General features: G+C 34.2%; 1 protein-coding gene across 5 annotated transcripts in view; it reads left to right on the forward strand.

Moving 5' to 3' along the window:
• The window catches only part of LOC111149084 (UDP-glucuronosyltransferase 2A1), a 62,115-nt gene that overhangs the window by 24,309 nt on the left and 22,906 nt on the right, over window positions 1–14,900 (forward strand). Inside the window, exon 1 of one of the 5 annotated variants that reach the window (XM_022505994.1) lies at window positions 10,745–11,488. The exons of the other annotated variants lie outside the window; for them this stretch is intronic. Within the exon in view, the coding sequence (XP_022361702.1) occupies window positions 10,765–11,488 (724 nt within the window). The 5' untranslated portion in view covers window positions 10,745–10,764. Of the gene's footprint in view, window positions 1–10,744; window positions 11,489–14,900 lie in introns of those variants that run through there. 5 annotated transcript variants of the gene reach the window in all.

Genomic DNA, 14,900 nt, shown 5'->3' on the forward strand with positions numbered 1-14,900 from the left:
ATAGATACACTGTGGTAGATCCAGGAAAAAATGAAATATTATTCAATACCAAAAAGAAATGAGATATCAAGCTGTGAAAATACATGAAGGAACTGTAAAGGTATATGAGTAAGTGAAAGAAGCCAACCTGGAAAGACTACATATGGTATGATTCCAACTATATGATATCAAGGTAAAGGTAAAGAATAGAGACAGTAAAGTTTTAGTGGCTGTCAATGATTGGGGGAGGAGAGGATGAATAGATAGAGCACAGGGGATTTTTAAAGCAATGAAATGATTCTGTATGATACAATGGTAGATCAATACAGCATGGCACTGACACAAAAATAGACACATAGATCAATGGAACAGAATAGAAAACCCATAAATGAACCCACAACTATATAGTCAATTAATCTGTGGCAAAGCAGGAAAGAATATCCAATGGGAAAAAGAAGGTCTCTTCAACAAAAGGTGTAAGGAAAACAGGACAGCAACCTGCAAAAGAATGAAACTGGGCCACTTTCTTACATCAAACACAAAAATAAGTTCAGAGTGGATTAAAGACCCAAATACGAGACAGAAAACCATAAAAATCCTAGAGGAGAACATAGGCAGTAACCTCTTTGACATTGGCCATACCAACTTCTTATTAGATATATCTTTTGAAGCAAGGGAGACAAAAGCAAAAATAAACTATTAGCATTCATCAAAATAAAAAGCTTCTTCAAAGTGAAGGAAATGATGCATAAAACTAAAAGACAACCTATGGAATGAGAAAAGATATTTGCAAAGGATGTATCTGATAAAAGGTTAGTATTCAAAATACATGAAGAACTTTAAAACTCAGTACCCAAAAAATGACTAATCCAGTTAAAAAATGGGCAGAAGACATGAATAGATATTTTCCCAAAGACATCTAGATGGGCAACAGACATAATGAAAAGATGCTCAACATCACTGATGATCAGGGAAATACAAATCAGAACTCAATGAGATACCACCCCACACCTGTCAGAAAGGCTAACATCAACACAACGAACAACAGGAGTTGGCAAGGATAGAGAGAAGGGAACACTCTTGCACTTTTGGTGGGAATCCAAACTGGTGCAGCCAATCTGGAAAACGGTATGGATGTTCCTCAAAAAGTTAAAAATAGAACTACCCTATGATCCAGCAATTACACTTCTAGGTTTTTACCCAAAGAACAACAACAAAATCCTAATTCAAAAGGATACATGCACCCTGATGTTCATAGCAGCATTGTTTATAATAGCCAAATCAAATGTCTATCAACTGATGAATAGATAAAGAAGATATGGTATATCTATACAATAGGATATTACTCAGTCATAAAAAGGAATGAGATTTTGCCATTTGCAAAGACATGGATGGAGCTAGAGAGTACTATGCTAAGTGAAATAAGTTAGAGAAAGACAAATGCTATATGATTTCACTCATATGTTGAATTTAAGAAACAAAACAAATGAGCAAGAAGGAAAAAAAAAAGAGACAAACCAAGAAACAGACTCTTGACTATAGAGAACAAACTGGGTGTTACTAAAGGAGAGGTGGCTGGGGGAACGGGTAAAATAGGTGCTGGGGATTAAGGAGGGCACTTGTGATGAGCTCAGTGTGTTGCATTGAAGTGTTGAGTCACTATATTGTACAGGTGAAATTAATATTACACTGTTAACTAACTAGAATTGAATAAAAACTTAATTTTTAAAAAAAATTTAAAAATCATCTTATATGTACTGTCCCTTTTAAACTCTAAGTTTTGCATTTTTCTAGATATTTTCTCCACATCTTTCCAAACTCAGCCAGCTAAATAAAAATCAACATCTAGCTTTCAGTCTTAATTTCTTTTTTCCATACTAAGCATATTTTTCTTACCCATCAATTTTTATTGATTTTATGATTATGTTACTAATACTATTGTTTGAAATAATATTATGAATTCTGTTATACTTTGGAATGTGTAAATGTCATTCATGTATTTCTCAAAATCAATGTCCAAGTGGTTAATCTGTGGATGGGTTTCTTGTGGCACAACCTTCAGTTTAGTATTTAAATCTATGATGATTTATTTAACCTTCCACTGAAGCACCTTTCTAAACATTTGTTATTATTATGATTTTCGCAGTACTCTAACAAAATATTATCATTAACTCCATTTTATGGATAATGAAATACAAGCTGAAAAATTAAGTGTCTTATTCATAAACATCATTTTGCACAATACATAAACATAGGTCTATTTATTCCCAAAGTCCACACAACTAATTTCACTAAATATCTTATAGAAATCCTTGTGGTTCTAGGATTAACTCAAGCCTTAATTCCCTGTTTTTAAAAAAGGAAGTCAATGGGAAGACCAAAAAAAAAAAAAAAAAATCATTTGATATTGAATCAGGTAACACTGATTTTCTTTTCCTGAGTGGAAAATGATAATAAATTCCTTCAAAAGCAAACAGTAGAGAAAGTTATATTGTTTTTCTATAACTGTGGAGTGAGGGATCCCAAACAGAAAGCCCATGCCAGTTATTAATAGTGTTTAGGTAGTATTCTGTCACTTAGTCATGGATTCTTTGGTAAACACCACAATGTGGTAATTTTGCACATAGATATATGCCTAATTGGTGTGTGTTTTAATTGTGTGTGCTGGTGTGTGTGCATTGCAGTACTGGTTCTTGAGTGATTTCTCCCAGCTATAGGATTGCATTCATGGTTTTGTCCTAAGTAATACCATGCTACTAACCAAATAAAATATTTGAGGTGTAGATTTTTAATATGTCCTTGACAACTCAGCTATAACCACTGGTTTTAATTTTTTAATCAGTTTAACTATTGAAAATCTATCATTTTATTAGCACTTCTCTTGGAGTTTTTTTAGATGCTTATTCCATAATTAACTGTTTATAAATTTTTCTACTTAGAGTGAGGGAGATCAATACTTGATTTGTAGGAACTCCAAATGGAAAAAGCAAATATCATAAAATCTGCAGAACTCTAATGAAGATTGTAAAAAGTAGGAGATGGCATAGTAGTGGTGCAAGAAAAGGATGGCTTATGGTCCTGGAGAAATGACAAAGGTAGCTTAATATTGTTAGCATGACTGTAATGGAAGGAAGTGGGAGTGGAAAATCATGGGGAGTAAAGACGACCCAAAACACCCCTGGGAAAAAGGAAACTTTGTAAGGATCTGGATGCATGTGGTTCCATTCCAGCTGCCTCAGAAGTATAGGAGAAAAAAATGCAAGCGGAATGTCCATGTGTAGATCAAGCTGTTATTATTGGTAAATCCTCTTTAAAACAAAGAGAAAGTTTAGCCTCTACTAGAATAAAGTCTCATAAAAGTTCCAACTTATTAGGTACTATTTGAGCTCATTATTTCTATATAATCCTCAATATCTACTTAAAATCACATTTAAATCTGGGAAAGAAATTAAAATACAATAGTTCCATCTATATTTGGAATATTTGCTCTACTTACATATTTAAGATTATGGAGTATAGAGGAAACATTTACAAAGAAATTGACATTACAATCATGAATTGCATTGTTTTACTAAATTATTCATAATGGCTTACTTGTTATTCTTATGACTTTCTGATTCCCAAATCATCAGTATTATATATGTGTGTATATCTATATTCATAATGGTGTTGTTGATAGTTTTTTAAAAATTTTTATTTTATTTTATTTTGGGGAAGTGCAGAGGGAGAGAGAGAGAGCAAGCATCCTAAGCAAGCCCTGCACTCAAAACAGAACCTGACATGGAGCTCCATCTCATGACCCTGAGATCATGACCTGAGCAGAAATCAAGAGTAGAACATTTAAGGAACACCTGGGTGGCTCAATCAGTTAAGCAGTTAAGTGTCTGCTTTTGGCTCAAGTCATGATCCCAGGGTCCTGGGATTGAGCTCCATGTTGGAGTTCTCTGTGTTCTCCCTCTGCCCATTCCTGCTTGTGTGTGTGTTCTCTCTCTCTCTGTCAAATGACTAAATAAAATACTAAATAAAAATACTAAATAAAATACTAAAAAAAAAACTAAAAAAAAAACAAGGAGTAGGACATTTAACTGACTGAGCCACTCAGGTGCCCCAACAGTGTTTTTTTTTTTTTAAACTGGAACATACCTATCTATATAAAGTGGTATTATATAATATATATAGTTAAATATACATATGTTCAACTTAAAAAACAGTACGTAGGTATAACATCTTAAATCATAATACATGTAACATCATTTATATCAAACATGGTATTATAAATTTATAGCATTAATGTTTAACGTTTCTATATATATTATATATAATATTTATAATTCATAATACTTTGTATATATAAATTGAAAGCTTGTTTCTCTCTGTGCAGAGTTGTAAACTGGCAGTGGCTGTATGTTTCTTTGAATTTCAATATAGGCTATTAGAGCATTTGAAAGTTATGACAGTCATAATCTTTTTAGTTCTTAGGTATTTAGTATATTACTCTTGGGATGACTGAGACTTTCCACTTAATATTAAATAGAAGTGGGCATTCTAGGGCAATGTCATATTTGATTTTAAAGGGAATACTTTTCATTTTTTCCTTTCATTTAAAGCAAAGTTAAATATATAACCATTCATATTAGTTCAAAGAACTAATTTATAAGAAAAGTTTTTCATTGAAAATTTAAGGTTTTACCAAATTTTTTTTATTAATGAAATGTTAATGTCTTTCTCTTTTTCTTTTAATATTTTGCATAACACTGAAGAGTTTTCTTCATTGAATTAATCCCAATGCAATACTGATATTTTATATTTCTTCCTCATCATTGAATCCATTTTGCTCATGTTTTGAAAGCTATAGAAATACTCACCTTTGTTTTCATGAGTGATTATAGGTCCTTGTCGGGTTTGGCCAGCAAACCCTGAAACAGAATAAAAAGATTACTCCAGACATCTTAGTAGGAGACAGGAGAGGGCCTCAGGACCAGATGCTCTGGTGGTAAAAAGTTCTAAGCCAGACTCTGCCTCCACCTTTATTGTGAATGTTATCAATACAACAAGGGAATAAGAAAAACAGGAAAGAATATGAAGCTGTAATAATCAGGACAGTGGCAATAGGGAGTATTGTGTGAATAGAACAAGCTGTGCTTTTGATGGGCATGCAGACAAGGAGTGTGTGGAGAGCTTGACCTCCAAATATAAATGTTTCTCCTAAGTCAAATTTTTACTCTCTAGATGAGTGCATTGAGCCCCAATTAGAATCTGGCTGTTTTCAGCCCAGAAACCTCAAGGGGCCCTGTTTTCCAGACACTCCACTCCCCCTTGTCCAGGAAGGCATGTGTTTATTAAATCCTCTAACCAGGCACTGAGAATTCTCACAGATCCTGTATGTTTCTCTTTCATTCCTTTTCTGATAAGACTGTGTTGCCTTTATGGAATGAATGAAGTGAATATTTCAAACCCCCCCTCCCCACCAGCCTATAGAATAAGATTTATTACTTGTAATTTTGCTAGAGTGTACCTGTAAAAACATATGAGTGTAGCATTTATTTTGTGCAAAGGAATTTGACTGTTGTCTCAATTCTATTAAAAGATAAATGTAGGGGTACCTGGGAGACTCAGTCAGTTAAGCAGCCCACTCTTGATTTCAGCTCAGGTCATGATCTTGGGGTCATGGGATTGAGCCCTGCATCAGGCTCCAAGCTCAATGTGGAGTCTGCTTGTCTCTTTCTCTTTGCTCCTCCCCACACTCTCTCCCTCTCATTAATTAATTAATTAATTAATTCTAAGAAAAGATTAATTTATAAGGCAAATATTATTGTCTGGTTATGAAAAATTTTTTAATAGGTCTATGAGCTAGAAATTCTGAAACTATTTTATGTGTTTACTAAAACTGAACAAATAAGTGAGTGCGCAGTGATGCTGGGAGACAGGTTTCTCACTGTTGAAAGGACTTGGGAATAAACAGAGAATGCTAGATATAGAAGTAACTACGACAGTATTTACTAGTGCAATTATATTTACTAGTTTCATCTGGTGAATGAAGCTAACATATCAGTAGCAATGAACACATTTAGCAGACTCATCCTGATCTTTTAAAACAAATTTTTCTCACTTTTATTTATTTTTATTTTTAAGATTTTATTTAAATTCTAGTTAGTTAACATATATGATAAAGTTGGTTTTAGGCATAGAACTTAGTGAGTCATCACTTACCTATAACACCCCATGCTCATCACAACAAGTGCCCTCCTTCAACCCATCACCTATTTAGCCCATCCCCCACCTACCTCCTGCCATCAACCCTCAGTTTGTGCTCTATAGTTCAGAGTTTCTTTGAGTGCCTGGGTGGTGAAGTCAGTTAGGCTTCCAACTCTTGGTTTGGGCTCAGATTGTGATCTACAGTTGTGAGATGGAGCCCTGAGTTGGGCTCCAGGATCAGTAGGGAGTCTACTTGAGGATTTTCTCCCTCTCTCTCTTTGCTCGGATCCCTGCTAGCATATGCTGTCTCTCTAAAATAAATAAATAAATCTTAAAAACCCAAAAACAAAAAATGAGAAGGAGTTTGTTTCCCTCTTTTATTTTCTTCCCCCTATGTTCATCTGTTTTGTTCTTAAATTCCACATATGAGTAAAATCATAAATGCCATTCTCTAAGAAAATGAAATAGTGCTCTTTGGAGACATGGTTGGTTTTAAGGCTGAGGCAGTGAAAATAGTAGAACTTGTGTGGTAACAGAAAGTTTAAAAAATGCTTTAAAAGTATGGAGTCTGGCGTGCCTAAATGGCTCAGTCTGTTAAACATCTGATTTCTGCTTAAGTCATGATCTTAGGGTCCTGGGATTGAGGCCCAAGTCAGGCTCCCCTCTCAGCAGGGAGTATGCTTGTCCCTCTGCCCCTCCCACTACTCATGTTCTCTCTCTCTCTCTGAAATAAATAAAACCTTTAAAAAATAAAAATAAAAGAATGGGGTCATATCAAAAGGACATAGGAATCAATATATAAAAAAGTTTCCAAAATCTGGGACACTTTAAGCAAAAAAATAAATAATGATAATAGCTGAATAAAATATATAAAATAAAATAAATTTATATGAATTAAGCTGATATAAGTAAATAACTATAATAAACAAGCAACTTCTTAAATTCCAATTAATAAAGATAGAATGAATGATTTTTTTACTATATTTTAATATTAACCTTTATTAACCTAATATTTTAATATTAACTTTTTACATTACATTATCATAATAAAATGATCAAAGCTAGGAATTTTTATTAAAACATTGTCAATCATCCTACTATGTTCTTTTTTTCTTTCTGATACACAATCCAGACTCCCTCTTGATTTTATTTGTTCAGTGTCCTTACTTTTTCAAACTTGTGACAGTTGCCACAGTGTTTCTTTGTCTCTTGCTTATGAAGAATAGTGACTAGTTATTTTTTCTAGAATATCCTTTAATTTGGCTTTTTCTGATATTTTCTCATGATTAGAGTGAGGTTATACATTTTTGGTAAGAATACCACAGAAGCAATCTTGTGTCCTTTACAGTGTGGCATATCAGGAGGCTCATAATATAGATAGATTAGTCCTAGTGACAATAATTCTGATCACTTAGTTAAGATGGTGTTTCTTATAAACTTTCCTATGTGATTAATAAATATCTTGTAGGGAGTTACCGTGAGACTATGCAAATCATACAAATCATATATTTACACATATTTTTGCCAAACTTTATGGTAAAATTCCAATTAACAACTACAGAAGGAATAATGAAAATAGTAAATCATCATTTGGCAAACACCATAGTAATAATTACTGCGGGATATATGGAAGTCTCTATACTTCATTTGTAACTTTTTTGTGCCTAAAATGATTATAAGAAAATAAAAGAAACTGGGAGATTTTGTTGAAAGAACGTAAATATGGACTTAGTTGTGTAGGCTGGTTGCCTGAAAAGGGACCAGCTTTACTACTATATACAGTAGAAAGGGAGTTGAGAAAGGAGACACCAGGTAGGTCAAACCAACAACTGGATTTGGGTATTAGTCTATTCTCCATGTCTCTTAACTGTTCTATCATATTTCCTATTCTATGTTTTTTATTCAGAACTTAATTCTGAATAATATCTTTAGATTTATCTTCAGGGTTACTGTTTATTTCTATAGTTGTGTCTAATTTACTCTTTAAATTTCATTTGTTGAATTTGTAATTTCTAGAAATTCTCTTTGGCTCTTTAGCAAATTTTCACAATTATTCTTTTTAAACTCTTGTTCCTTGCTTATGTTTTCAGGTTTTGCTTTCATACTCAAACGTATTGAACAAAATAATTTTATATTTTATTTCAAATAGTAATATTTCAAATCACTGTGTTAATATCTGTGGTTGCTGTTGGTTTTGTTAGTTCGTAGTCATAAGGACTTGTTTCCTTATAAACAAATTCTAATTGTTCAGGGCTGATTGGAGATTTGACCCTGGATTTATCTTTGCATCTTCTAAACAATTCTACTTTGGATCTTCTCTTTAGCACATAGAAAAACTTTCAAGGGATTTAAAATTTCAATATGTCCCTGTCAAGTATTTTGATATAATTATGTAATTGAACATAATATTGATATAACTCTGTCATACTTTTTAGAACACAGATACATTAGTGTTCTTTTTTACTTCTTAGTGATATTTTTCAACTTGCTAAATACCGCTCTTAAAGATTTAGCTAAAGCATCAATTCATCATTTTCTTCCTCCACCAAGCAACCTCCTTCCTGTGCTTGCCCTCCTTGATTCATCCTGACCATCTAAGATCCATCTCCCTCATGTTTGTAGAATATGTACTAGTTTAACTGATGTTTTCTGCAGTAATCTGTGAAGTCATTTTGAACTGGAAGTGATCTTTCTTGTTTATGTCCTGTGTACGGTACAGAAACTGGCATAAACTGTGTGTTAAAAATTGTTTTTTGTTTGTTTCTTTTTGTTTGTTGTTTGTTTTTAATTAACATTTAATGTATTATTTGTTTCAGCGGTACAGGTCTGTGATTCATCAGTCTCACACAACACATAGTGCTCACCACAACATATACCACCCTCAATGTCCATCACCCACCACCTCTCCTCCTCTCCCTCCTCCCCTCCAATAACTCTCAGTTTGTTTTCCCAGATTAAGAGTCTCTTATGGTTTGTCTCCCTCTCTGGTTTCATCTTGTTTCATTTTTTCCTCTCTTCCCCTACGATCCTCTCTGCCTTGTTTCTTAAATTCCACATATCAGATCATTTCATAAAAATTGCTTCTTGAAAGTATGAAGTATTAAAGGATTTGTAGAGGAATTGAGACTGGGTTAAATATAGATGGATGACTGCACGCAAAATCTGTATTTCTAAATTTTATCCTCCCCTTCAGATTTTAGTGTTCACAGAAAAAAAATTAGTATTTCCACAGACATGTCCAATCAAACTCATACACTGCAGGTCAAAAGTCATTCCGTAGCTACTATTCATTTAGAACACCATGGTTTTGCTTAGTCATTATCATACTCGGGTTGCTCAAACTATAAACTGAGCACTTCCTTATTGTTTAATTACCAGTCATCTCTCACTTCTCATCAATCATAAGGCCATCATTCTATGCTTTCCATTCACAAACCAATATTATAGTCTCCCTGATACTCTCATCAGACCTTGCTTTCTTAATATTTACTTTTAGCCCCTTACACATTGTTTTTTCTCTACCACTCAAATCCCATTTAGAAGCTAGAATAGTTTGCTTAGAGGACACATATGATCATTTTTCAAACCTGATTTGTAAATCTTATTATACCTCTTTGTGAAAATTAAAATTGAACCCAAAATATAGCATTCAAGACTCTCCAAACTGTTCTGTTTTAACTAGTATTTTCCTTATCTGTATTATTCTGTGTAAGCCTTCACTCTAAAAATACTGAACTGATAACTGTATATGTAAATGGCCATTATTTCCATATCAGCATTCATTTTCTCCTTTTCTTCCATTCTCTTTCAAAATGCTTCTTCTGTCACCTTTGTTTCTGGTCTCAGGTAAAATACATCCTACACCCTGAAGTTTTGTGTGATTTTTTTTTTTTTCACGTTGGAGTGACAACATCTTCTGGGGCCCTGAAATGCTGTACCTTAATATATTTATCATATTCTTCCTGTTATTATGTGATGCATGCATCTTATCTATATACTGGTATGTGACCAACTTTATGTCAAGACCTACATTTTTGTTTCCCCAAATTATCAGTCATCATGTTCCACAAGATATACCATATTATATACTAGACTTAATTAAATGGGTTCTTCTATTATATTTAAAAATTATCAATTAAAATATATCATTTTTATTTTAATATATTTAAAACTAACTCCTACAATGCTGCAGTCACTTCCTCCAAAATATTTAAATATTTCATATCTTCTCCTGAACAAATATTCTATAGTGCTCTGCCCTGTCAACAACATTGACAAAGTCCTCTATGCATAGTCATTTCCTAACTCTAGAAATTAATTTTTTTTATCATTTTTTAATTTATTTTCAGCATAACAGTATTCATTGTTTTTGTACCACACCCAGTGCTCCATGCAATCCGTGCCCTCTCTAATACCCACCACCTGGTTCCCCCAACCTCCCACCCCGCCACCTCTTCAAAACCTTCAGATTGTTTTTCAGAGTCCATAGAAATTAATTTTTAACTTGATCTCTATCTAAACTGCCTCTTCCTTTCCATGCCCAGCAAACATTTAACCTCCCTTAGAGCAGTGTGTGACAGAACTGCTGTTATGGTGTCTAAGAAATGGATTTCAGCAATTGTACTGCTGCAGCTCTGCTGTGCTAGCTGTGGATTTTGTGGGAAGGTCCTGGTGTGGCCCTGTGACATGAGCCATTGGCTCAATATGAGGATTACTCTGGAGAAGCTCACGGAAAGGGGCCACAAGGTGACTGTGTTGGTTTCTCCAAGGAGTATCATCATTGACTACAGCAAGCCTTCCACATTGAAATTTGAGGTAATCCCTATACCACATAACAAAGAGGAGGCTGAAGAAACATTGAATGCTTTTTTAGACATGGCTGCTAATGTTATGCCAACATTGTCACGATGGCAGTCAGCCATAAAACTGCAAGAATTCTTTGTTCAGGTAACTGGAATATTAAAACTTCAGTGTGAGAGTGTAGTCTACAACAAGTCATTCATGAAGAAACTCCAGGAAACCAACTACGATGTAATGGTCATAGATCCTGCATTACCCTGTGGAGAGCTGATTGCTGAGTTACTGAAAGTCCCTTTTGTGTACACACTAAGGTTTTCTATAGGTGACACTGTGGAGAAATACTGTGGGAAACTTCCAGCTCCACTTTCCTATGTGCCTGTTTCCATGGCAGGACTAACAGACAGAATGACCTTTCTGCAAAGGGTAAAAAATGTAATGTTTTCCATCTTCATTAACTTCTGGATCCACCAACTGGACACTCAGGTTTGGGACCAGTTTTACAGTGAAGCATTAGGTAAGAGACAGCTTTTCATTAAAAGTAGTTTTGTAAAGAAACTTAAGCAGTTTAAGAAAAGTCTAGGAAAATGTAAAGTCTTAAAAATTTCAGGCCCACGTAAAACTTTGTAGGTGATGGCAATGAACTATTATTATCAATAACTAATTGGGAGGGAGAGGCAAGAAAGATATTGTCATGTTCACCCTTTTTTTTACAGTCATCTAACCATTTTGTAAGATACCTCAATACATAAGACTTATCAAAGCAAAACAAAATATAAAATACATTAATAAATGCCAGTCTAATGGAAGATTATTTTTTTAAATCAGATATAGGATATCACAAATAAGTCTTGTATACTGAGTTTTCATAGCGGAGGAGATTTGACTTTTTATTAATCAAAAAAAGTGTAATGTTTGTTGTAAGGGTAAGATAATATCCTTGTCTGATTCCAGTAATAAGCTGAAACCTGAACTACATTAGTTATGGGATTAGCTTTGGCATATGGTTTACTTGGAATTTTGACCCATGAATTTTGAGATTCATGGATTATTATTCAAAATGTATATTATTCTTCTGTTGGACCAGAGTCCCTGCCATTCTTATCTCTTTCATAAATGTGGGATGAAACTTCACTAAGTCTTATGTGAACTGTTTCATCATAGCTGGTCATACTGAAAAGCTTTCTAGATGTTTTATACTTCCTAAGGGAGTACTACACAGACACCTGAAAAATTAAATAGAAAACTAAAAAAGTTTATAGCTTGAGTTGTTGAAAGACAGCATTTTTTTCTTTTCTTTTTTTTTTCTAAAGTTACACCCAAGTACCATGCTTGCTTTTTTTTTTTTTTTTTTTTTTTTTAATTTATTTGACAGAGAGAAATCACAAGTAAGCAGAGACACAGGCAGAGAGAGAGGAGGAAGCAGGCTCCCTGCCGAGCAGAAAGCCCAACGTGGGGCTCGAACCCAGGACCTGGGATCATGACCTGAGCCGAAGGCAGTGGCCTAACCCACTGAGCCACTCAGGCGCCCCGAAAGACAGCATTTTTTTACTTCACTAATTATACAATACATATTCTATTTTTAATTGCTTGCTTTTTCTAATAAAGAATGGTTTTGCTTTGCAAGTTATATATATATAACTCTCATTTGATTCCATCAACTGAGGCTGGCTTCTACTCCAACTGTTTTTGAGAATAATGAAGAAACAAGCAAAAGTTGGGTATTAGAAATATTGACTAACTTAACTCCCTGATTATATTATTTTGTTGTCTGCCACAACTAAATACCACAGACTAAGTGTTATGAACAACAAAAATTTGTTTTTTCATAGTTCTGGATGCTAGAAATCTAAGACCAAAGAATGTGTTGCCAGAGGTAGTGGTTTCTCTGGAGGCCCGTGCTCCTAGCTTGTACATGGTCTGCCTTTCTTTCTCTCTCTCTCTCTCTCTCTTTTTTTTTTTTTTTTTTTTTTGCTATATCTTTTCATGGTCTTCCCTCTGTGCATGCATAAACCCAGTGTCTCTTCCTCTTCTTATGAGGAGACCAGTGATATTGGATTAGGGCCTACTCTTAGGACCTCATTTGAATTTAAGAGTTTATTCTGACTTTAAAGGACCTATCTCAAAATATAATCAGATTTCAACATATGAATGTTAGAGGAGCACAAGTCAGTCCATAACACTGACTTTCCAATAGATGCTTTATTTCACAAGCTAATATTCAAAAGAATCCATTTTTAAAATCCTTAGCTTTATACATGATTTAAATTTATACTATTCTGATTTCACCATAAATAATTTAAGAACCAGGAAGCACTACCTGAGTGTAAGCAGTGTGTAGTGCTGAATGGATTTAAAATAAAGAAGACAGGGTTTTGGCATCACTTCTATTCTCAGAAATAAATGCAAGACATAGAAAGATAAATATATCCTAATAATTTGAGATGTTTCCCAGTTCTAATCAATAAATTTTCAGGCCATTTGTCATGGTATGCATAAATAGGGGAAAGGTATAAGATTCTGTATTTAAATATTATGAAATAAATGTAGTCCTTAGGATCTATGGCAAATTTTTAATTTTATCATCATTAACAGGTTTGTTTGTTTATTTGCTGTATGTACTTTTCTTGATTTTCAATCCTGCATTCCCACCTGTTCTTCATCAGAGAATTCTGAATCATCATGAGTATAACTTCATTCTCAATTTCATAATAAAAATAACTAGCACAAATGGCTAAAAAATGGAAACAGAACAAAACTATATATAATGAATGATAATGGGCTTCATATTTCTCCTATGTAAGTAATATTAACTATGCTTGTATTTACATCAAGACATTATCTATGCATTACTAAATAAAAGTATTTATATACAACTTTTTTCTTTGTCAATAGGAGGGATTACTAAATATTCATTTTTATTAATAATTTTTTTAACGTATAATGTATTATTTGCCCCAGAGATACAGGTCTGTGAATTGCCAGGCTGACACACTTCACAGCACTCACCATATCACATACTCTCCCCAGTGTCCATAACCCAACCACCCTCTCCATTCTCCCCCTTGCCCCAGCAACCTTCAGTTTGTTTTGTGAGATTAGGAGTCTCTTATGGTTTGTCTCCCTCCTGATCCCATCTTGTTTCATTTTATATTCCCTACCCTCCTAACCCCCACTCTGTCTCTCTAATCCTCATATCAGGGAGATCATATGAAAACTGACTTTCTCTGATTGACTTATTGCGCTCAGCATAATATCCTCTCGTTCCACCCACGTTGTTGCAAGAGCCAAGATTTCATTTCTTTTGATGGCTGTATAGTATTCATATATATATATATATATATATATATCACATCTTCTTTATCCACTCATCTGTTGATGGACTTCTAGGTTCTTTCCATAGTTTCGCTATTGTGGACATTGCTGCTATAAACATTCAGGTGCACGTGCCCCTTCAGATCACTACGTTTGCATCTGTAGGGTAAATACCCAGTAGTGCAATTGCTGGGTCATAGGGTAGCTCTATTTTCAACTTTTTGAGGAACCTTTATACTGTTTTCCTGAGTGGCTGCACCGGATTGCATTCCCACCAGCAGTGTAGGAGGGTTTCCCTTTCACTGCATCCTCTCCAACATCTGTCATTTCCTGACTTGTTAATTTTAGCCATTCTGACTGGTGTGAGGTGGTATCTCCTTGTGGTTTTGATTTGTATTTCCCTGATGCCAAGGGATGTGGAGCACTTTTTCATGTGTCTGTTGGTCAGCTAGATGTCTTCTTTGCAGAAATATCTGTTCATGTCTTCTGCCATTTCTTGATTGGGTTATTTGTTCTTTGGGTGCTGAGTTTGATAAGTTCTTTATAGATTTTAGATACTAACCCTTTATCTGATATGTCATTTGCAAATATCATTTCCCATTCCGTCAGTTGTC

This window comes from Enhydra lutris, unplaced genomic scaffold (assembly GCF_002288905.1).
Source record: "Enhydra lutris kenyoni isolate GAN:26980312 unplaced genomic scaffold, ASM228890v2 scaffoldscaffold21, whole genome shotgun sequence".
NCBI lineage: Eukaryota > Metazoa > Chordata > Mammalia > Carnivora > Mustelidae > Enhydra > Enhydra lutris.